The sequence below is a fragment of the Carassius gibelio genome, chromosome B14, assembly GCF_023724105.1.
Source record: "Carassius gibelio isolate Cgi1373 ecotype wild population from Czech Republic chromosome B14, carGib1.2-hapl.c, whole genome shotgun sequence".
Classification (NCBI taxonomy): Eukaryota; Metazoa; Chordata; class Actinopteri; order Cypriniformes; family Cyprinidae; genus Carassius; species Carassius gibelio.
In genome coordinates, this window is record NC_068409.1 from 9,709,665 (window position 1) to 9,734,742 (window position 25,078).

At 39.7% G+C, this 25,078-nt stretch overlaps 2 protein-coding genes across 14 annotated transcripts in view; both read left to right on the forward strand.

The window, feature by feature from the left end:
• LOC127971206 (protocadherin gamma-A1) overlaps window positions 1-25,078 on the forward strand; it is a 68,190-nt gene that overhangs the window by 25,103 nt on the left and 18,009 nt on the right. The window contains exons 2-3 of one of the 13 annotated variants that reach the window (XM_052574071.1): window positions 14,827-15,290; window positions 18,336-18,594. In XM_052574071.1, the coding sequence (XP_052430031.1) occupies window positions 14,827-15,290; window positions 18,336-18,594 (723 nt within the window). Of the gene's footprint in view, window positions 1-3,597; window positions 6,185-6,690; window positions 9,383-9,879; window positions 12,615-14,826; window positions 15,559-18,246; window positions 18,595-25,078 lie in introns of those variants that run through there. The other 12 variants (XM_052574069.1, XM_052574067.1, XM_052574060.1 and 9 more) reach the window with 12 other exon arrangements.
• LOC127971212 (putative protocadherin beta-18) lies at window positions 296-6,304 on the forward strand. Its single transcript, XM_052574105.1, has 2 exons — window positions 296-2,953; window positions 6,185-6,304. Exons 1-2 carry the CDS (start codon window positions 515-517, stop codon window positions 6,212-6,214), a joined length of 2,469 nt encoding a protein of 822 aa, XP_052430065.1. The 5' UTR covers window positions 296-514; the 3' UTR covers window positions 6,215-6,304.

Genomic DNA, 25,078 nt, shown 5'->3' on the forward strand with positions numbered 1-25,078 from the left:
TATAGTTGGATTTACAAACTTTTTTTTACAATAGTTGAGTGTGTGCACAATGAGTCCCACTATAGCTTCATAAAGGGATATTTTATTTCTTATTTGCTTTTTGACGTTTCCATTTATCATGTTTGAGGTCCAAGGTTAACAACTTATATATATATATATATATATATATATATATATATATATATATATTTGAGCAAAGATAAATATTTTTGTAATTTATTTATTGGGTTTTTGTATTTATGTTTAACAAAGTTGTATTAATGTAATAGTTGTCTGATGCTCTAAGTGCCGCTGTTGGTCAGTGTTTCTGTGTAACAGGCACACGTTTTTAGATCCTCCTCCACTTTCTGACATCACATTCTGCAGAATCTCTCTTTCATTCAGACGATCTCTGTTTAACACTGAAGCATCGAGACATCCCCTGTGTTTTCGAATGAAATTTGATATTTTTCAACCTTTCTGAATCTTTTGTTTGTTTGACTTTTCTTCTGTATTGGGACAGAGGATTTGGATTATGTGGGTTCTTTGTTTTTACGCCCAAAGAGGCGCATCTTCGACGCGGATTTCATCATGGCTAATGCAGCCTCTCGTGCTGTGCGTCTTTGTCCTGAGCGTTGCGCGCGGGCAGGTCCGTTATTCTGTTCCAGAGGAGATGACTAAGGGCTCGCTGGTGGGAAATATCATTCAGGATCTCGGTTTGGATGTAAAGAGGCTGAAATCTGGAAGAGCGCGGATCTTTACGGAGGACAGTCGTGAGTACATCGGTCTGAATGTAGATAAAGGGACTCTGGTAGTGAAAGAGAGGATAGATAGAGAGGAGCTGTGCGCGCAAGTGTCTCCCTGCTCCTTACATTTTCAGATCATTCTAGAAAACCCCATGGAGCTGCATAGAATCGATGTTGAAATATTAGATATTAATGATCATGCTCCTGTTTTCTTAAAAAAAGAGATAAACTTCCAAATTAGCGAATTAGCTATACCCGGAGCCAGATATTCAATCGATAGCGCTAAAGATCCTGATGTAGGTTTAAATTCGCTTCAGACCTATACATTAAATCCGAACGACCATTTTGTACTAAAAACCTTGTCTCACACTGACGGTACTAAATATGTCGAAATGGTCTTACAGACTCCATTAGACAGAGAAAAACAGGAGGAGTATAATCTGATTTTAACCGCGTTTGACGGTGGATCTCCTCAGAAAACTGGAACCTTGAAAATTAACATTATTGTCTTGGATGCAAATGACAACGCGCCTGTTTTTAGTCAGTCTGTATACACAGCACTCGTAGCTGAAAATGCGCTGATGGGAACATTAGTATTAAAGGTTAGCGCAACTGACGCAGACCAGGGAACAAATAAACAAGTTTCCTATTCATTCTCGGAAAGCAGTGACAGTATCTTAGATACATTCAATATTGAGCTAACAAATGGTGATATTACAGTTATTGGTCCTCTCGACTTTGAAAAATCAAAGAAATATGAGCTGAATGTGGTGGCGACAGACATTGGTGGCTTAACAGATGCTTGTAAAGTGATGGTGGAAATTGCAGATGTTAATGACAATGCCCCTGTAATTAATGTAATATCTTTCTCAAACCCTTTGCCAGAAAATTCCTCTCCCGAGACTGTGATAGCGATGCTGAATGTCAAAGATTTAGATTCAGGGAAAAATGGACAGGTGAGATGTTTTATTAATCCTAGTTTACCCTTTCAAATCAGACAATCATCCTCACATTTCTACAGTCTGGTTACTGATCAGCTTTTAGACCGTGAAAAAATGTCTGAATATAATATCACAATAACAGCTAGTGATGAGGGCTCGCCTTCTTACTCTACTAATAAAACACTGACTCTGAAACTCTCTGATGTCAATGACAACGCCCCTGTGTTTCAGAGTCAGTCATACACCGCATATGTGATGGAAAATAATTCACCCGGAGTCTCTGTGTTATCTGTTAAAGCGCATGACAAAGACTCTGGCAATAACGCGCGTATTTCATATTATCTAGAAGATATTCTTGTGAATGGTGTCTCTGCCTCGACGTTTATTTCAGTGAATGCAGAGAGTGGAGAGATTCTTGCTGTTCGTTCGTTTGATTATGAACAAACAAAAGAATTTATCATTCGCGTAAAAGCGCAGGACGGAGGCTCTCCTCCTCTCAGCAGCAACGTGAGCGTGAAAATAACGATTCAGGACCAGAATGACAACGCGCCTCAGGTTCTGTATCCGGTCCAGTCAGGCGCTTCTGTGGTGGCTGAAATAGTGCCTCGTTCTGCAGATGTGGGTTATCTGGTGACTAAAGTGGTGGCTGTTGATGTGGACTCTGGACAGAATGCCTGGCTCTCATATAAACTGCAGAAAGCCACAGACAGGGCGCTGTTTGAAGTGGGCTTACAGAATGGAGAAATAAGAACTGTGCGCCAAGTGACAGATAAAGATGCTGTGAAACAGAGACTCACTGTTGTAGTGGAGGACAACGGGCAGCCCTCTCGATCAGCTACAGTCAATGTTAACGTGGCGGTGGCGGACAGCTTCCCTGAAGTGATCTCGGAGTTCACTGACTTTACGCACGACAAGGACTACAACGACAACCTGACTTTCTATCTGGTCTTGGCCTTGGCTGTAGTTTCGTTTCTCTTTATCGTGTCTATCATCGCCATCCTGTCAGTCAAATGCTACAGATGGAGACGCGAGCGGATGTTTTACAAATCTGGAGCGAATCTTCCAGTTATTCCGTATTATCCGCCTCTTTACGCAGACGTAGGGGGCACAGGAACTTTACAGCACGTGTACAATTATGAGGTTTGCAGAACCACTGACTCCAGAAAGAGTGATCTGAAATACGGCAGACCTTGCAGTGAAAGCATCATTAGTCTGGACAGCAGCGGAACACAGACACTCACGCATGCGCAGAGAGGAAAACTGAATGATGAGCATTCTTTTGATCAGGTGAGCAGATGTGAATGGCTATGAATATGACCTTCTGCTTCTGATCTTCATTCATTTAATCCCTTTCTGGCTTAACAATGTGGAGTGCATTGTTGTTTTATTTGTATTATACATATATATATATATATATATATATAATGAAAGTAGTTTGAATTTCCTGTACCGATAGCAGTCTACACTATTCTTTTTTCAAACTTTTCATTTTAAAACCTTAACTTTTAAATGTTTTATAGGAAATTGCATGCAGACAAAGTAATTTTATTTTAAGAGATTTGTGTTCTGAGTATGTTTGCACGTATGAGCGAGTCTCATTGAATCATGTCTGTATAACTAGGTCTATATTGTAGTTATTATTTATTTATTTATTTATTTTTTTGCTTTTGACTATTTCCTTTGCTTTTATTCTTAGATGTTCAATTCAGAACATAATCGTATTAATATTCCATCAAAAGTCGTCTTAATGTAAAGTATAAACTACTTTGGATGCAATTAATGTCATTTTCTGTATTACTCTTTAACAGCCTTTTTTGGTGTAATATTTATCTGATGCACCAAGTGCCGCTGTTGGTCAGTATGTTCTGGCTTTAAACATTTTGTTTTCAGATCCTCCTCTTCCTTTTGACATCATATTCTGCAGAATCTCTCTTTCATTCGGAAAATCTCTGCTAACACTGAAGCATCGAGAAATTTTCTGCCTTGTGTTCTCGGATGAAGTTTGATATTTTTCAACCTTTCTGAATCTTTTGTTTGTTCGACTTTTCTTCTGTATTGGGACAGAGGATTTGGATTATGTGGGTTCTTTGTAATTCTTACGCCCAAAGAGGCGCATCTTCGACGCGGATTTCATCATGGCTAATGCAGCCTCTCGTGCTGTGCGTCTTTGTCCTGAGCGTTGCGCGCGGGCAGGTCCGTTATTCTGTTCCAGAGGAGATGACAAAGGGCTCGCTGGTGGGAAATATCGTTCAGGACCTCGGTTTGGATGTAAAGAGGTTGAAATCTGGTCGCGCGCGGATCTTTACGGAGGACAGTCGTGAGTACATCGGTCTGAATGTAGATAAAGGGACTCTGGTAGTGAAAGAGAGGATAGATAGAGAGGAGCTGTGCGCCCAAGTGTCTCCCTGCTCCTTACATTTTCAGATCATTCTAGAAAACCCCATGGAGCTGCATAGAATCGATGTTGAAATATTAGATATTAATGATCATGCACCTGTTTTTGTTAGAAAGGAAATAAGCTTTCAAATTAGTGAGCTGGCTGTTCCTGGAGCCAAATTTTCTTTAGATAATGCGCAAGATTTTGATGTGGGTTTAAATACCCTTCAGAAATACACACTCAATCCGACTGATCATTTTTCACTGAAAGAACAGCTAGGTGATGATGGATTGAAATATGTTGAAATGATTCTACAAAAAACACTAGATAGAGAAAACCAAGAGGAGCATAAATTAGTATTGACGGCGTTTGACGGCGGCAGTCCTCAGAAATCAGGCACTATTAAAATAAGTGTTCTTGTTATCGACGCAAATGACAATGCTCCGGTGTTTAGTCTCCCCATGTATAGAGTCTCCTTATTAGAGAATTCAGCAAAGGGCACTGATGTTGTGAGGGTGACTGCAACTGATAAAGACAAAGGCACGAATGGTGAACTGACGTATTCCTTCTCACAAACCTCAGGAAAGGCTTTAGAACTGTTCAATATAGATTCACAAACTGGTGACATTATTGTAAACGGTGACCTGGATTTCGAGAAGTCAAAACGTTTTCAATTGCATGTTGAAGCAACAGATAAAGGTGGCTTAACAGATTCCAGTAAAGTTGTTATCGAATTAATTGACGTTAATGACAATGCACCCCTGATAAGCGTAATTTCTTTTTCTAACCCAATACCCGAGGACGCAGAGCCAGAGACTGTAATAGCGATGCTGAATGTCAAAGATTTAGATTCAGGGAGAAATGGACAGGTTAAATGTTATATTGGTCCAAATTTGCCATTCAAAATACAGTCATCCGCCTCAAATTTTTATAGTGTAACAACCGATCAATTACTGGACCGTGAAAAATTATCTGAATATAATATCACAATAACAGCTAGTGATGAGGGGTCGCCTTCTTTCTCTTCTAATAAAACACTGACTCTGAAAATATCTGATGTCAATGACAACGCCCCTGTGTTTCAGCGTCAGTCATACACCGCATATTTGATGGAAAATAATTCACCCGGAGTCTCTGTGTTATCTGTTAAAGCGCATGACAAAGACTCTGGCAATAACGCGCGTATTTCATATTATCTGGAAGATATTCTTGTGAATGGTGTCTCTGCCTCGACGTTTATTTCAGTGAATGCAGAGAGTGGAGATATTCTTGCTGTCCGTTCGTTTGATTATGAACAAACAAAAGAATTTAACATTCGCGTAAAAGCGCAGGACGGAGGCTCTCCTCCTCTCAGCAGCAACGTGAGCGTGAAAATAATGATTCAGGACCAGAATGACAACGCGCCTCAGGTTCTGTATCCGGTCCAGTCAGGCGCTTCTGTGGTGGCTGAAATAGTGCCTCGTTCTGCAGATGTGGGTTATCTGGTGACTAAAGTGGTGGCTGTTGATGTGGACTCTGGACAGAATGCCTGGCTCTCATATAAACTGCAGAAAGCCACAGACAGGGCGCTGTTTGAAGTGGGCTTACAGAATGGAGAAATAAGAACTGTGCGCCAAGTGACAGATAAAGATGCTGTGAAACAGAGACTCACTGTTGTAGTGGAGGACAACGGGCAGCCCTCTCGATCAGCTACAGTCAATGTTAACGTGGCGGTGGCGGACAGCTTCCCTGAAGTGCTCTCGGAGTTCACTGACTTTACGCAAGACAAGGACTACAACGACAACCTGACTTTCTATCTGGTCTTGGCCTTGGCTGTAGTTTCGTTTCTCTTTATCGTGTCTATCATCGCCATACTGTCAGTCAAATGCTACAGATGGAGACGCGAGCGGATGTTTTACAAATCTGGAGCGAATCTTCCAGTTATTCCGTATTATCCGCCTCTTTACGCAGACGTAGGCGGCACAGGAACTTTACAGCACGTGTACAATTATGAGGTTTGCAGAACCACTGACTCCAGAAAGAGTGATCTGAAATACGGCAGACCTTGCAGTGAAAGCATCATTAGTCTGGACAGCAGCGGAACACAGACACTCACGCATGCGCAGAGAGGAAAACTGAATGATGAGCATTATTTTGATCAGGTGAGCTCGAGAGAATGGGCAGGAATATGACTTTGTCGTTTTATTTTAATAGTTCTTTTTGACTTATTTGTGTTTTTTTTTTTTTTTTTTTATATATATATATTAAAGTGCAAACTGGCGAGATTTACGAATTTTCTGTATCTATAGCATTTTTGTGACTATACATTTTTCACAGTTTTCATATAAAACTTACTAATAATATTTAAACAAAATTATCTCTGTGCGTGTGTGTGTGTTTTGCCTGTGTTTGCGTGCTCACGTGTGCGTGCATGAGGGAGTAACAAAAAATCGTACCTTCATTGTTTAATGGCTATTTTTATATTTCTGTTTTGCCTCCGACTGTTTCCTTTTGCCATATTAAGGTCTTTGGTTAATATCATGCTGTTATTTGCACTTAAGGGGAAATTCGTTTACTCAAAACATATACTTTAGTTGCAGTTAATGATTTTTTTTTATTTATTATTTTATTATTTCTCTTAAACGAACAAAAAAATATATATATTTGTAATGTTTCTCTGATGCACTAAGTGCCGCTGTTGGTCAGTGTGATTGGGATTTAAACATTGGTTTTTAGATCCTCCTCCACTTTCTGACATCACATTCTCCAGAATCTCTCTTTCATTCAGACGATCTCTGTTTAACACTGAAGCATCGAGACATTCCCTGTGTTCACGAATGAAGTTTGATATTTTTCAACCTATCTGAATCTTTTGTTTGTTCGACTTTTCTTCTGTATTGGGACAGAGGATTTGGATTATGTGGGTTGTTTGTAATTCTTACGCACAAAGAGGCGCATCTTCGACGCGGATTTCATCATGGCTAATGCAGCCTCTCGTGCTGTGCGTCTTTGTCCTGAGCGTTGCGCGCGGACAGGTCCGTTATTCTGTTCCAGAGGAGATGACTAAGGGCTCGCTGGTGGGAAATATCGTTCAGGATCTCGGTTTGGATGTAAAGAGGCTGAAATCAGGAAGAGCGCGGATCTTTACGGAGGACAGTCGTGAGTACATCGGTCTGAATGTAGATAAAGGGACTCTGGTAGTGAAAGAGAGGATAGATAGAGAGGAGCTGTGCGCGCAAGTGTCTCCCTGCTCCTTACATTTTCAGATTATTCTAGAAAACCCCATGGAGCTGCATAGAATCGATGTAGAAATATTAGATATCAACGATCATGCTCCTGTTTTCATAAACAAAGAGACACATCTTCAAATTAGTGAATTAGCTTTACCTGGAGCCAGATATTCAATCGATAGCGCTTATGATGCTGACGAGGGTTTAAATTCGCTTCAGACCTATACATTAAATCCGAACGACCATTTTGTACTAAAAACCTTGTCTCACACTGACGGTACTAAATATGTCGAAATGGTCTTACAGACTCCATTAGACAGAGAAAAACAGGAGGAGTATAATCTGATTTTAACCGCGTTTGACGGTGGATCTCCTCAGAAAACTGGAACCTTGAAAATTAACATTATTGTCTTGGATGTAAATGACAACGCGCCTGTTTTTAGTCAGTCTGTATACACAGCACTCGTAGCTGAAAATGCGCTGATGGGAACATTAGTATTAAAGGTTAGCGCAACTGACGCAGACCAGGGAACAAATAAACAAGTTTCCTATTCATTTTCCCAAAGTAGCAAAGGCATCTCAAATATTTTTAATGTCGATCCTTCTAACGGTGATATATTACTCACTGGGCCACTAGACTTTGAAAAATCAAAGAAATATGAGCTGAATGTGGTGGCGACAGACATTGGTGGCTTAACAGATGCTTGTAAAGTGATGGTGGAAATTACAGACGTTAATGACAATGCCCCTGTAATTAATGTAATATCTTTCTCAAACCCTTTGCCAGAAAATTCCTCTCCCGAGACTGTGATAGCGATGCTGAATGTCAAAGATTTAGATTCAGGGAAAAATGGACAGGTGAGATGTTTTATTAATCCTAGTTTACCCTTTCAAATCAGACAATCATCCTCAAATTTCTACAGTCTGGTTACTGATCAGCTTTTAGACCGTGAAAAAATGTCTGAATATAATATCACAATAACAGCTAGTGATGAGGGCTCGCCTTCTTACTCTACTAATAAAACACTGACTCTGAAAATATCTGATGTCAATGACAACGCCCCTGTGTTTCAGCTTCAGTCGTACACCGCATATGTGATGGAAAATAATTCACCCGGAGTCTCTGTGTTATCTGTTAAAGCGCATGACAAAGACTCTGGTAATAACGCGCGTATTTCATATTTTCTAGACGATATTCTTGTGAATGGTGTCTCTGCCTCGACGTTTATTTCAGTTAATGCAGAGAGTGGAGAGATTCTTGCTGTTCGTTCGTTTGATTATGAGCAGACAAAAGAATTTGTCATTCGCGTAAAAGCGCAGGACGGAGGAAATCCTCCTCTCAGCAGCAACGTGAGCGTGAAAATAACGATTCAGGACCAGAATGACAACGCGCCTCAGGTTCTGTATCCGGTCCAGTCAGGCGCTTCTGTGGTGGCTGAAATAGTGCCTCGTTCTGCAGATGTGGGTTATCTGGTGACTAAAGTGGTGGCTGTTGATGTGGACTCTGGACAGAATGCCTGGCTCTCATATAAACTGCAGAAAGCCACAGACAGGGCGCTGTTTGAAGTGGGCTTACAGAATGGAGAAATAAGAACTGTGCGCCAAGTGACAGATAAAGATGCTGTGAAACAGAGACTCACTGTTGTAGTGGAGGACAACGGGCAGCCCTCTCGATCCGCTACAGTCAATGTTAACGTGGCGGTGGCGGACAGCTTCCCTGAAGTGCTCTCGGAGTTCACTGACTTTACGCACGACAAGGACTACAACGACAACCTGACTTTCTATCTGGTCTTGGCCTTGGCTGTAGTTTCGTTTCTCTTTATCGTGTCTATCATCGCCATACTGTCAGTCAAATGCTACAGATGGAGACGCGAGCGGATGTTTTACAAATCTGGAGCGAATCTTCCAGTTATTCCGTATTATCCGCCTCTTTACGCAGACGTAGGGGGCACAGGAACTTTACAGCACGTGTACAATTATGAGGTTTGCAGAACCACTGACTCCAGAAAGAGTGATCTGAAATACGGCAGACCTTGCAGTGAAAGCATCATTAGTCTGGACAGCAGCGGAACACAGACACTCACGCATGCGCAGAGAGGAAAACTGAATGATGAGCATTATTTTGATCAGGTGAGCGGATGTGAATGACCCTGAATATGATTTTCTAGTGTCCATTTATATATAATGCTGTCTTTCTGGCTTCATTGCTTAGAGGGTTGTGCACTGTAGTTTATTTATTTATCAAATTTACGATAATATTTAAGTGACTATACATCACAATTTAAATCAAAACCGTAACCGTTCTATGCTTTATACATACATATATATATATATATATATATATATATATATATATATATATATATATATATATATATATATATATTCATTTTGCCAGTTGCACTTTATTTTTGTTCTTTCTTTTTTATATATATTTTTTTCAGAACTTTTATATTTTGCTAATTTGTGTACACATTGAAACTTAACTGATTAATTGAGGGATAGATTATATTTTCTGCTTGGCTGTTGATTATTTTCCTGACATCATATTTTAAGTGTTCATTTGAAAGCATCAATTAATATTTTAGCAAAATTCTGCCTTAACGCAACGTATATTAATATGGTCTCAATGCATGTCATTATTTTTATTGCTTATTAGTTTTTATTCTTTCATTCGTTGTAATGTTTCTCTGATGCACTAAGTGCCGCTGTTTGTCAGTATGTTGGGGCTTTAAACATAAATTTTTAGATCCTCCTCTTCTTTCTGGCATCACATTCTGCAGAATCTCTTTCCTCTTTTCACTAAAGCATCGAGACATTCTCTGCCTTGTATTTTCGGATAAACTTTTATGTTTTACAACCTTTCTGAATCATTCGTTCTTTTTAAATATTCTTCTTCTCTGAATGGAACATTTGGATTATGTCGGTTCTTCCTGGTTTTAATGCCCAAAGAGGCGCATCTTCGGCGCGGATTTCATCATGGCTAATGCAGCCTCTCGTGCTGTGCGTCTTTGTCCTGAGCGTTGCGCGCGGGCAGGTCCGTTATTCTGTTCCAGAGGAGATGACAAAGGGCTCGCTGGTGGGAAATATCGTTCAGGATCTCGGTTTGGATGTAAAGAGGTTGAAATCCGGCCGCGCGCGGATCTTTACGGAGGACAGTCGTGAGTACATCGGTCTGAATGTAGATAAAGGGACTCTGGTAGTGAAAGAGAGGATAGATAGAGAGGAGCTGTGCGCCCAAGTGTCTCCCTGCTCCTTACATTTTCAGATCATTATAGAAAACCCCATGGAGCTGCATAGAATTGATGTCGAAATATTAGATATCAACGATCATGCTCCTGTTTTCATGAAAAAAGAGATTACTTTTCAGATAAGCGAATCAGCTTTGTCTGGAGCTCGATATTCAATCGATAGCGCTAATGATCCGGATGTAGGTCTAAATTCTATTCAGACATATAAATTAACCCCATCTGATCATTTCACAGTTAAAATACCTGCTCACCACGATGATACAAAATACGTAGAAATGATTTTGCAAAAACCCCTTGACAGAGAAACTGGAGAAGAACATCAAATGACTTTAACAGCCTTCGATGGCGGAAACCCTCAAAAAACAGGCACTATCAAGATAAACGTTATTGTTTTAGATGCAAATGACAACGCTCCTGTTTTCAGTCAGTCAATCTATAAAGCATCTATTCCAGAGAATTTTCCTAAAGGATCCTCTGTGCTAAGGGTAAGTGCAACTGATAAAGACGTGGGATCTTATGGTGATGTTACCTATTCTTTTTCACAGAGTAGTGAACGGTTATCTAACCTCTTCCAAATAGATTCCAGTTCTGGAGATCTTATAGTTAATGGTCAGCTGGATTTCGAGAAATCAAAAAAATATGAATTATACGTTGAAGCAACAGACAAAGGGGGATTAAGTGATACTAGCAAAGTACATATTGAAATTACTGATATAAACGACAATGCTCCTATAATAAGCATAATTTCGTTTTCAAACCCAGTGGCGGAGAGTTCAGCACCAGAGACTGTAATAGCAATGCTGAATGTCAAAGATTTAGATTCGGGGAAAAACGGAATAGTCAAGTGCTACATTGCTCAGAATTTACCGTTTAAAATAAAGTCATCAAGCCCAAATTTTTACAGTTTAGTCACTGATGAGCTCTTGGACCGAGAGAAGGTCTCAGAGTATAATATCACAATAACAGCTAGTGATGAGGGCTCGCCTTCTTACTCTACTAATAAAACACTGACTCTGAAAATATCTGATGTCAATGACAACGCCCCTGTGTTTCAGCGTCAGTCATACACCGCATATGTGATGGAAAATAATTCACCCGGAGTCTCTGTGTTATCTGTTAAAGCGCATGACAAAGACTCTGGCAATAACGCGCGTATATCATATTATCTAGAAGATATTCTTGTGAATGGTGTCTCTGCCTCGACGTTTATTTCAGTTAATGCAGAGAGTGGAGAGATTATTGCTGTTCGTTCGTTTGATTATGAACAAACAAAAGAATTTAACATTCGCGTAAAAGCGCAGGACGGAGGAAATCCTCCTCTCAGCAGCAACGTGAGCGTGAAAATAACGATTCAGGACCAGAATGACAACGCGCCTCAGGTTCTGTATCCGGTCCAGTCAGGCGCTTCTGTGGTGGCTGAAATAGTGCCTCGTTCTGCAGATGTGGGTTATCTGGTGACTAAAGTGGTGGCTGTTGATGTGGACTCTGGACAGAATGCCTGGCTCTCATATAAACTGCAGAAAGCCACAGACAGGGCGCTGTTTGAAGTGGGCTTACAGAATGGAGAAATAAGAACTGTGCGCCAAGTGACAGATAAAGATGCTGTGAAACAGAGACTCACTGTTGTAGTGGAGGACAACGGGCAGCCCTCTCGATCAGCTACAGTCAATGTTAACGTGGCGGTGGCGGACAGCTTCCCTGAAGTGATCTCGGAGTTCACTGACTTTACGCACGACAAGAACTACAACGACAACCTGACTTTCTATCTGGTCTTGGCCTTGGCTGTAGTTTCGTTTCTCTTTATCGTGTCTATCATCGCCATACTGTCAGTCAAATGCTACAGATGGAGACGCGAGCGGATGTTTTACAAATCTGGAGCGAATCTTCCAGTTATTCCGTATTATCCGCCTCTTTACGCAGACGTAGGGGGCACAGGAACTTTACAGCACGTGTACAATTATGAGGTTTGCAGAACCACTGACTCCAGAAAGAGTGATCTGAAATACGGCAGACCTTGCAGTGAAAGCATCATTAGTCTGGACACCAGCGGAACACAGACACTCACACATGCGCAGAGAGGAAAATTGAATGATGAGCATTCTTTTGATCAGGTGAGCTCGAGAGAATCGTTATTTTAATTCATTTCGTTCATTTAAGCTTTTTTCTGATTTCCTTAATATGGAAGTCTGTGTTTATAAACAGGTGTGTCCCAATGAATCACGCCATACCTGAACTTTTAGGTCATAAAGTAAATAAGTCATTCAATCAAACATTTGTGTTAAAATTGTATTATTATTATTATTATTATTGTCATTATTGCTATTATTTATCTACATTTTTATTATGATTTGCTCTATATCAAACAATTGTTCAACGCATTGTTTGTTTCATACTGTAAGTGCCGCTGTTGGTCAGTATGTGGAGCTTTTTTAAACAGCCTTTCATAGATCCTCCTCCACTTTCTGACATCATACAGTCTGCACAATCTCTCTTTCATTTCATACGGTCTCTTTCTCAAATTGGATGGTTGAACCATCGATTGACTCTTCTTTTTACATCACTGATATTTTACATATTTTCCAAGAAGTCCTTTTGTGAAAGAAGATTTGGATTATGTGGGTTCTTTGTTATTCTTACGCCCAAAGAGGCGCATCTTCGACGCGGATTTCATCATGGCTAATGCAGCCTCTCGTGCTGTGCGTCTTTGTCCTGAGCGTTGCGCGCGGGCAGGTCCGTTATTCTGTTCCAGAGGAGATGACTAAGGGCTCACTGGTGGGAAATATCATTCAGGATCTCGGTTTGGATGTAAAGAGGTTGAAATCTGGTCGAGCGCGGATCTTTACGGAGGACAGTCGTGAGTACATCGGTCTGAATGTAGATAAAGGGACTCTGGTAGTGAAAGAGAGGATAGATAGAGAGGAGCTGTGCGCCCAAGTGTCTCCCTGCTCCTTACATTTTCAGATTATTCTAGAAAACCCCATGGAGCTGCATAGAATCGATGTAGAAATATTAGATATTAATGATCATGCACCTGTTTTTAATAGAAAAGAGATAAACTTTCAAATTAGCGAGTTTGCCGTTCCCGGAGCTCGCTTTTCATTAGACAGTGCGCATGATCCTGATGTTGGATTAAATACACTTCAAAGGTACACTCTAATGCCAACTGATTATTTTTCATTGAAAGAACAATCGCGCAATGATGGTACAAAATACGTTGAAATGGTTTTGCAATCGCCGTTAGACAGGGAGAGAGAAGAGGAACTTAAACTGACCTTGACCGCGTTTGATGGAGGGAGTCCTCAAAAATCTGGTACAATTAAAATAGATGTCACAGTAATTGATGTCAATGACAACACACCCGTGTTCAGTCAGTCAGTGTACAGAGTTTCTTTAGCAGAAAATGCAGCTATAGGTACAAGGGTGCTAACAGTACGTGCTACAGACAAAGACAAAGGAGCAAATGGTGAGGTAACATATTCATTTTCACAAAGCTCTGGGAAAGACTTAGACCTTTTTAGAATTGATCAGAACACTGGGGAAATCTGCGTAAATGGCTTGTTGGACTATGAAAGGTCGAAGCAATATGAACTGAATCTCGAGGCCATAGATAAGGGCGGACTAACAGATAATAGTAAAGTGCTTATTGAATTGTCTGATGTTAATGACAACGCACCTGTTATCAGCATTATCTCATTTTCCAGTCCCATTCCAGAGGACTCCACTCCAGACACAGTAATAGCGATGCTGAACATTAAAGATATAGACTCCGGTAGAAACGGCCAATTTAAATGCTTAGTTAATTCAGATGTGCCATTTGGCATTAAATCTTCCTCCTCAAATTTCTACACTTTAGTTACTGATCAGATTTTAGACCGTGAAAAAATGCCTGAATATAATATCACAATAACAGCTATTGATGAGGGCTCGCCTTCTTACTCTACTAATAAAACACTGACTCTGAAAATATCTGATGTCAATGACAACACCCCTGTGTTTCAGCGTCAGTCGTACACCGCATATGTGATGGAAAATAATTCACCCGGAGTCTCTGTGTTATCTGTTAAAGCGCATGACAAAGACTCTGGCAATAACGCGCGTATTTCATATTTTCTAGACGATATTCTTGTGAATGGTGTCTCTGCCTCGACGTTTATTTCAGTGAATGCAGAGAGTGGAGAGATTATTGCTGTTCGTTCGTTTGATTATGAACAAACAAAAGAATTTAACATTCGCGTAAAAGCGCAGGACGGAGGCTCTCCTCCTCTCAGCAGCAACGTGAGCGTGAAAATAATGATTCAGGACCAGAATGACAACGCGCCTCAGGTTCTGTATCCGGTCCAGTCAGGCGCTTCTGTGGTGGCTGAAATAGTGCCTCGTTCTGCAGATGTGGGTTATCTGGTGACTAAAGTGGTGGCTGTTGATGTGGACTCTGGACAGAATGCCTGGCTCTCATATAAACTGCAGAAAGCCACAGACAGGGCGCTGTTTGAAGTGGGCTTACAGAATGGAGAAATAAGAACTGTGCGCCAAGTGACAGATAAAGATGCTGTGAAACAGAGACTCACTGTTGTAGTGGAGGACAACGGGCAGCCCTCTCGATCCGCTACAGTCAATGTTAACGTGGCGGTGGCGGACAGCTTCCCTGAAGTGCTCTCGGAGTTCACTGACTTTACGCACGACAAGGACTACAACGACAACCTGACTTTCTATCTGGTCTTGGCCTTGGCTGTAGTTTCGTTTCTCTTTATCGTGTCTATCATCGCCATCCTGTCAGTCAAATGCTACAGGTGGAGACGCGAGCGGATGTTTTACAAATCTGGAGCGAATCTTCCAGTTATTCCGTATTATCCGCCTCTTTACGCAGACGTAGGGGGCACAGGAACTCTAAAGCAAGTGTTAAATTATGAAATGTGTGGCACTACTGACTCAAGAAAGAGTGATCTGACATTTGTCCGACCATGTAGTCAGAGCATCATTAGTTTGGACGCCGATGGAACGCAGACACTCACACACATTCGGGAGCATAAACAGATATCCAGAGATACAGAAAATAAGGTGAGGTGTGTGGAATGAGATTGTGTTTAATTTAATTGCTTAATTTATTTTTTATCAATGCTGCATTTGGAAATATTCTCTTATTTACTATTGTTTAAAAATACGCACATAATGAGAACCGAGTGCAGAGGAGTGTGTGGAGTTTTGATCATTTTTCTTTAAATTTCCACAAAATACGTTTGTCTGTTTAAAAGTTATTATAATGATTTCACGTGTTTTGAAAAGAAATAATGTTCTAATAATTCACAGTGATGCGCGCAAAAGTTGATGTTGCGGCTTGCACTCTACTCCAGTACGACCATTTTCTTAGACAGCTCTAATAAAGCACCTGTGGCAAGCATTTTGCAGTTCTTGGATTAAACCCTAAGAGTCGCTGTTGGTTGATAAGGTAGATCTGTCTGGTTTTATGCATCATACACGCCTTCCGTGCCAGTTTCGCATGAAAGGGCTGTGCATTTAGTACAACGCCGTGCGCACCGCGAAAACTGGACTATGCTTTTGACACCGCGTTCTTGCTCTGGCTCATATTTAATATTTACTTTAATATTGTAGATTTTTTAAGTCTTTTCTGCGCTGTCGAGTGGATATTGTATATATTTTTATTGAGAGATTAATCGAAGCACCGCCATCAACATGAGAAGGAAGGATTGTCATTGTGCATGGCCGCCGTGTGCTCTTCTTTTGTTTGTACACTTTCTCTGTGGCGCGTATGGACAGGTCCGTTATTCCGTGCCAGAGGAGATGACACCTGGTTCCTTCGTCGGAGACATAGTTAAAGACTTAGGTCTTGAGCTTAAAAGGCTGACAACGGGGAAAGCGCGGACCTTTACAGCTGGTGGCCGCGAATATGTTGCGCTGGACCGGGAGAAAGGGCACATCATTATTAAGGAGAGAATCGACAGGGAGCTTTTGTGCGCTGGTGCTGTATCCGCGTGCAGTCTGAGCTTTGAAGTCATCTTAGAAAACCCCATCGAGCTCTATCGCATCACCATAGAAATACTGGATGTTAATGACAACAGTCCTGCATTTCCAAGAGGTGAAATTATATTAGAAATCAGTGAGTTTGCTTCAACCGGGGCGCGTTTTACTGTGGATAGCGCAGTTGATCTTGATGTCGGCATTAACAGTATTCAGAGTTATTCAGTTAATCCTACTGATCATTTTACTGTAAAGACACAAACTCGATCTGGCAGCAGTAAAAACGTAGAGCTTGTTTTGCAAACACCTTTAGACAGAGAGAAACAAGAACATTTATATTTAACTATAACTGCTACAGATGGAGGCAACCCCAAGCGATCTGGCATGGTGAAAATACACATAATTGTTCTGGATATAAATGACAATGCACCGGTTTTCCAAAAGGACACGTACAAAATATCTATCCCCGAAAACACCGCAAAGGGATCGTTGCTTGTTACTCTTAACGCAACCGATGCGGATACTGTCTCAAATGCACAAATTGGGTATTATTTCGAGCACACCACGCCCAAAATCCGAGACCTGTTTTCTGTCGATCCATCCAGCGGTGAAATAAGACTGATTGGTGAGCTTGATTTTGAGGAGTCTGCTGTTCATGAGTTTCAAATTCAAGCTAAAGATCAGGGGGGCTTATCAGATTCCTCTGAGGTGATTGTAGAAGTTACAGACGTAAATGATAACGCACCAAAAATGACGCTTATGTCTTTTTCTAACAATATACCAGAAAATGCACCTCTTGGAACCGTTGTGGCCATGATAAATATACAAGACAGCGATTCTGAAGAAAATGGAAAGATTACCTGTTTTATTGATAGGGACCTCCCGTTTAAAATCGAATCATCTTTGACTAATTATTACAGTATCGTCACGGACTCCGAGCTGGACAGAGAAGACATTCCTGAGTATAATATTACCATCACAGCCAAAGACAGAGGCAGTCCTTCATTGTTTAGCAAAAATATTTTAAAAGTAAAGATCACTGATGTAAATGATCACGCTCCGCAGTTTGAGCAGGATTCATATAATGCGTACGTGATTGAGAATAATCCGCCTTCTCTGTCTTTATTCAGCGTTAAAGCGCACGACGCAGATTTGGGGGCGAACGCACGCGTATCGTACTTTATTTCAGATAATGATTTGAACGGCACACCAATTTCGTCATTAGTTTCTATCAACTCTGACAGTGGGACTGTTTATGCAACAAAATCGTTTGATTATGAACAATTAAAATCTTTTACAATCACAGTGAAAGCGCAGGACGGAGGCTCTCCTCCTCTCAGCAGCAACGTGAGCGTGAAAATAACGATTCAGGACCAGAATGACAACGCGCCTCAGGTTCTGTATCCGGTCCAGTCAGGCGCTTCTGTGGTTGCTGAAATAGTGCCTCGTTCTGCAGATGTGGGTTATCTGGTGACTAAAGTGGTGGCTGTTGATGTGGACTCTGGACAGAATGCCTGGCTCTCATATAAACTGCAGAAAGCCACAGACAGGGCGCTGTTTGAAGTGGGCTTACAGAATGGAGAGATAAGAACTGTGCGCCAAGTGACAGATAAAGATGCTGTGAAACAGAGACTCACTGTTGTAGTGGAGGACAACGGGCAGCCCTCTCGATCAGCTACAGTCAATGTTAACGTGGCGGTGGCAGACAGCTTCCCTGAAGTGCTCTCGGAGTTCACTGACTTTACACACGACAAGGACTACAACGACAACCTGACTTTCTATCTGGTCTTGGCCTTGGCTGTAGTTTCGTTTCTCTTTATCGTGTCTATCATCGCCATACTGTCAGTCAAATGCTACAGATGGAGACGCGAGCGGATGTTTTACAAATCTGGAGCGAATCTTCCAGTTATTCCTTATTATCCACCTCTTTACGCAGACGTAGGGGGGACAGGAACTTTACAGCACGTGTACAATTATGAGGTGTGTGGCACTACTGACTCCAGAAAGAGTGATCTGAAGTTTTTGCAGCCCTCTAGTCAAAGTGTTTTAAACTTTGACTTGAGTGGCACAAGAACTGTGCCAAAGCAAAACAGGAATACAGAAGACGTTAGTGCAGAGGTGAGATTTCTTTATGTGACTGCTACAGTATTGCTTTACAGTTTCCCCAAATATTTATACAGAATCTTTTTTTTTTTCCTTTCTTAAGTTGCCCTTCTTCATTATGTCTGCTTAGTGTGTTTGACACTACAACTAGACACATTTTAGCATGGTTGTAAGAAGTAGGTTTTCCTCGTGTTCACACAGGTGTACTAGTAGAGGAACCACGGAAATAGAGAATCACATTAACTGTGAACATGATCCACTAATGCTTCACAAACACAAAGTTGTATTTAACAGTTAATTCTACTGATTTAAAGTGTGCTGGTGCTATTTTATTTTTTTAGATGATGATATTTGTCATTAAGTGTATTGACATTCATAGATTTTTGTGGAACTTTAGTGACTAAATGCTTCTGTGGCAACTGTGTTTTCATTTAAAAATTCAGTGGCATATAAACACTCTCACTCCTTTAGAATGTGTCAGCTGTTGTCAAGAGGAGAAAACAGGAAATGTGCTCTGATCTCACAGACTGCAGAGTTGCGGGGGAGGGGTTATGCGCTGAGAGGCGAGTCGAGGCTAATGCAGCAAAATCCAAACTGAATCTTTGTTTTCATTAGGGAAAGAATAACATGCCATGCATCTAAATGCCAGCTCTGATATTTTGCATTCTCAAATATATCAGATTTTGTGTCATGCAGGACATTCAGATGGTCCAAAGGGCAGCAAAACAGAGGAGAGAGAGAGAGAGAGAGAGAGAGAGAGAGAGAGATGGAGGAAGAGGAGGACTAGTGTTGCAGAAAGAACAGGGACAAGGCATACTATTTTTTTTCCCTGACTGACCCATTTTCTGCTTCACACACCTATTATTGCCCAGTGGCACTAAAATGTATACTTATTCACAGACAGTGTATGTTATTTTCATGAGAAAAGCCAAATATTCAATGGTAAACCAGCTGAAGCAGGCATTCAGAGAGACACTCTGCATCTTTATATAAAACCACTGTATTGTGATGCACGTAGACATTTTGAGACAGAACAACTTTAAGAACATCTATAAAGCTGCATAGTCCTGTGATTACAGGCAATGCAGACACAGTTTAGAATATGAAGATGATGACAAATGACACATTGTGACTGGCTTGTAAGAGCTTATTTAAAAGAGTACATTTTATTATATGTGTAAAATATTATATGTATGTAAAAAAAAAAAAAATAAATAGCTGAACTTGTTTAACATAACTATCTCAAATGAGCCATTACAAATGCAGAAACACACTTTGGGACTTAGAAATACCCATGTGTTTCTAGAGTAAACAGACGTGCACATGATGAATTAGCTGTAGCTTCACATGAATGTTCTGTTTCACTCTGAAATACGTCGTATTACGGAAGTAAATTTGCTTCTCGGGAGTCATTTCAGGTTGACTTCAACTTTAAAGCTTGTATAATTTAGTTTATTTTCCAGTGTAACCTACTGACTTCTCTTTAATAGACTCATTATCTGTTGTGGAGCCTTTATTCTCTGCAGCACATTAAAAAACAGACATGTGGTAGTCAGATGTACGGCTTGTGTATGCAAAGTGGAAGTTGCTACTTGAAATAACCATTTTAGTGATATTTCCCTGTAATTTTTCTTAGATGAAAATGCCTCTAAAAATGTCTTTAGTGTCTAGCATGATTATATGCAAAGTCAATCATTCACACAGACATTTTTTTGTTGTTTATGTGTGATGGGCACATCTGCATTTTTATCGGTTGTGACCGTATGAACTGTTACCCTCTTTGCCTTTGGGTGTCCCACATCTGGCGCTCATTTCTCTAATCTTCATTTCCTGGACTTCTTAGTGCCTTTTCTTTAATGTATATCATAAATCCACATGCTCTTGAGCTTTGGGAGCTGTTTCCTCACAAATCTCTTAAATGGGCTTCTTGCTTCAAAGCATGCTTAATTGGCACATCGCCATTGTGTAAAAGTCAATATGAAAGTTCAAGGACACTGTTTTATATGTAAATGGTCAAAATCGCCATGTATGTTTACTTGGCTTCATCTAGAAAGTGTTATTCCTAAAGTACAGTGTATAGCTATCAAAGTCAGGTGTTTAAAATCTTAAAATTACTTTATTTTTTTTTTGGGAAGGGTAAGCATCTAATATTGTTGTTGTTTGCTAGAAAAACATTTTATGTTTATTTCTTGAGCATCTTTAAATGAATTATTTTATTTACTTCTCACTTCGATGCAGCACTGCATCTCTCCTTAAGAAATCTGTCTCACGTGTGCTTTGTGAAGAGATGTGGATCTCAGAACAGATGAATACAGGATGACTGTCGATTCCCAGAGGAATGCTGTTATTTGAACTGCACATGCTTTGGTATACGTCACACAGATCATACAGAGTCATGCTCGTGTGGGGCATCCATGTGCATCAGTATGTGTGTAATGTTTTGTGTGTTTTTGCACCTCGTGTATGTGTGTGTCCTCATCCTGCAGCACACTGATCCTCTGAGGATTAAACAGGGTTTATCAAGGCCAGTGAGACAGTAGGACACACACACACACACACACACACACTCACACACACACACACACACACACACACACATGTATAGTGACCTGTGTCTACAGATTAAAGCCACATGGCCGCAAAGCCATTTATACTAGTTGTTTTTGTTCTGTTACTTCTGAACGTGGGTCATATTTTTGATGTTTGACTTTTTTTTCTGTTGATTTCAGATAAAACTACTTAACATTAAACAAAAAAAAACCTAAAAACTAAATGTAATCTTATGTCTTAATGTATAATGTGTGTACTTTTAGCAAGTGAATCATCCCTATAAATGGGAAGCTATCTTTCCTTCACGCCTACTCTCCTCCTGTCTTTTATTTCTCCCCTCCCCCTCTCCGCCTGCACCTCCCTGCAGTCTTTGTCTGATATATTTATGGTTTATGCACAGATGGTCAGACGGTGTGCAAAAAATAATAAATAAATAAAAAATACACACCAGAACCATACATATTTTTCACCACAAGCCCTTATATTTTGGCCTTGGTCACACTGATTATATTTCTAGCTTTGTTTGGTATGATATATGAGAGCTTATGTTTGTGCCTCAATGAGAGATGATGGTCATTTCCTCTGTTGTTTTTGTGGAGAATAAATATGCCTTGCTCTGTGTTTATAAATGTTTATAAATGCTCCACTCATGGTTCTTTTTCCCTTTCCTCTTCTGGCCCATTTTCCATCCCTTGGTGGGATGGTGTTGCCACGGCAACAGGCTGACTCATGGGCAGGGCTGTACCATTATTCTTGAGTCCACAGGGGGGCAGTGAAAGGTTCAGAGCTGGATGTGATGTTGTGAGGTGCTGCTGAAGGCCTTTTACACCCCTGTTATAGATGGAGACATGACATGGCCAGAGCTTTAGGCTTAATGTGTTGGGGGAAGGAACAAGTGTGAGCTTTTATATAGAGCCTGATTGTTTCAGTGAGAGTTGGAATTCTGTTCTGATTAACTAGTGTATTTTCTTTATGATTCTTTGAATAATTCTAATAATATCTTAACTTCCATTTTATCAACATAATGCAAACTTAAATAGTGATTTTGAAAATTGTGTGTGGGTGTGTAATACAGTATATATTTATTTAATTACTTGGTTTCATTTTTTTGAACATATGTTTTCACAATAAGAAAATCTGCTTACATTGTTCACATTTTCATGCCTAATTACATTTTACAAATAAATAACTAGAGATAATTCCGGAACACTTTGAGTACCTTTGCCATTCCAATACTTTTTTTTCTGCAATGTCATCTGCAATTATGAAGGATGATATTTGTGTGTGTGTGTGTGTGTGTGTGTGTGAGAGAGAGAGAAAGAGAGAGAGAGAGAGAGAGAGTTAAAAATAAAGAAAGCAATATGAAGGAGGTTTGAATTATTAATATCTGAAGCTGCTGTTCATCAGAGGTATTTCTTTACATGTTCTGTCTTTTCTTTCTTTTTTCTTTCATTACAATCTCTGAATAACATACAAATGATCATGTATTTCTGTTCTTGCTGAAGTGTCTTGAGACCGGGTAAAGGTCACAGACTGAAGGGTTTGGTAAGTATGAGGGTCCTGCACACTGCTGTTGCATCACTCTAATGAAATATTTTTTTTTTCTTGTTCTTCTTTTTCTTTTTCATGTTCATGTTGCTGCTGATGCTGTGGTATCTTCTCCTCCTGCTCATGTGTCTGATCCATACCTGTGTCTGCAAATCAAGGTAAGAAAACATTGGAGAACACACAGACACACACACACACACATTTCTCATCCAAGCTGTGTTTTATTTATGTTTATTTTATTAAATAGTCTAATCATACACAAATTGTATTATTCCTCTTTTAAAGGTAAAAACATAGATCGGTTTTCTATAGCCACGCATATTTTGCATTGTATTTTGTATTCTTTAATATATGATGCTAGTCAATGGGTTGATTAAATGGGTACACTTTGGGTACACAAAGTTTCTTTCTATCTTACAATCATTATTTTCTAAAAAATTCTACTTAAAAGCATGCAATTTGTTTTGTAGACAAATGGTCTATGTATTGTCTTTACAAAACATTTGTGTTTAGTTGCTTGTTTGCTTGAGTGGATACTTAAGGAAATGTATTGTTCAATGTTTTAGAAAATAACAATAATAAGGGATGTCCAAACATTTGACTGGCAGTAAACATGATATTCACAGTAATTATATGGGCTAGATCACCTGGTCTGTTTCATTACACCTCAAATCCTATAAACCTTATAGCATGCCATATTTTCTCATTATATTCACTTATATTCATTTGTATATATTTTTTTCTGAGTGTTTTTGAATTCTGTACTGATGTATATAAAGTAGACCAGCCTACATCTGAAATTGATTTAACTTTAGAAAATGTGTGGTATCTTTAAGATTTTAAGCGTCATTGTAGTTTGACTGGTGCTGTTCCAGTTGATAGAGCTGTTTGAGTATGTTATATAGTTGTGATACCAAAAGACTACTGTTGTCTGGATCGAACTCAATTTCATTGTATGAAGAGGTTGCTTGACTGGTTTACTGGGAGCTGATTGGATTACAGATGGAGGCTGTGTGTGTGTGTGTGTATTGGCTGCGTGCAGCAGCAGGCGTTTAGCTGAGTGTCGCTGTCCGCCGCTCTAGTGCTGAAACGGGCTCTTGCATCACCCTCCTCCTCAGCGTCTGTGTTAGCAACATTTCAGATCCGTTTTTTAATTTCAGAACATTGTTTTTTTTTCCTTGTATTTTGAATAAGTTCAAATACAAAGAGTTTGTATTGTTTTGTGTCCTTTATACATAAGCCTGTATATACGGTTGTACTGTACAGTGTTTTCCGCTCGTCCCTCCCCTCCTGCTATTGAAGGTGTGCGATCAGAGCTGCAGTTCATGAAACTCACCACAGGCCGGCAGTAAAGATAACATACAAACACACGTGCAGGTGTCAGTACCATGACTATAATTTAGCATACATTCTTAAGAGGTCTACAAATGTCATCTATGCGCAAATAAAGATTTATTCACACCATATGGCATCAGTATGGCATATGGCATTATATTTATAGAAACTTAAAAAACACCAAACTAATAATAATAATGATAATTGACAAATACAAGGAATGTTACCATGCAGTATATTTATACAGTTTTTGTATCTTAAAAAGAAAACACATTTAAAAACACACAATAGCAACAATCAAATAAAAATGTGTTACAGGTGATCTACATCATTCTAAAATAGAAAGATAAAGTGCAAAACCTTTAGACTACTATGCAGCTTCTGTATCTTTAATACATATAAATACATTGCTGTCATTATAAATAAATATAATTATCAATATAATAAAATACATATAATTGTATATAGTTATAAATACTACACAATAGCAATAGCAATAGCAACAATAGCACAATAGGCAATTTTATCATCCATTTACATATACAGAAACTGTATAAAAGTATGGTACATACAAATATTTCGTCTTTATTACATTATCATTATTATAATTTTTTTTTGTTGGTATAATTGACTACACATAATAGCAAAATATTTTATACAACCAGCGCCATTTTCATAATAACTCCAAATCAGCAGAACTGCACAGACCAAGACATTCATCCAGTTTCCTTTCACCATTGGTCAGAGGGAGAGATAATGATTTGCATTGTTCTGTGTAACATCTGTAGACAGGAAGCTGCAGTGGGTAAAAAATATTTATATATTTTTGGTGAAAGATCTCTGTATACTTGTCAGGGTAGTTGTTGTACCTCTGTGTCTTATGAAATACAGGCAGATTTGAACTTTATCAGAGGATTCACTAGATTCACCTTCGTAAGTCCAAGCAGCACCACAGACTTTAAAGACATGATCAGTATACATGTTTTTTGGTCCTTTTGCGTTTTTTCAGCGGATGAGATATAGTATTGGTACCCATATCACTAAGCTTAATGTATTTGATCCACTG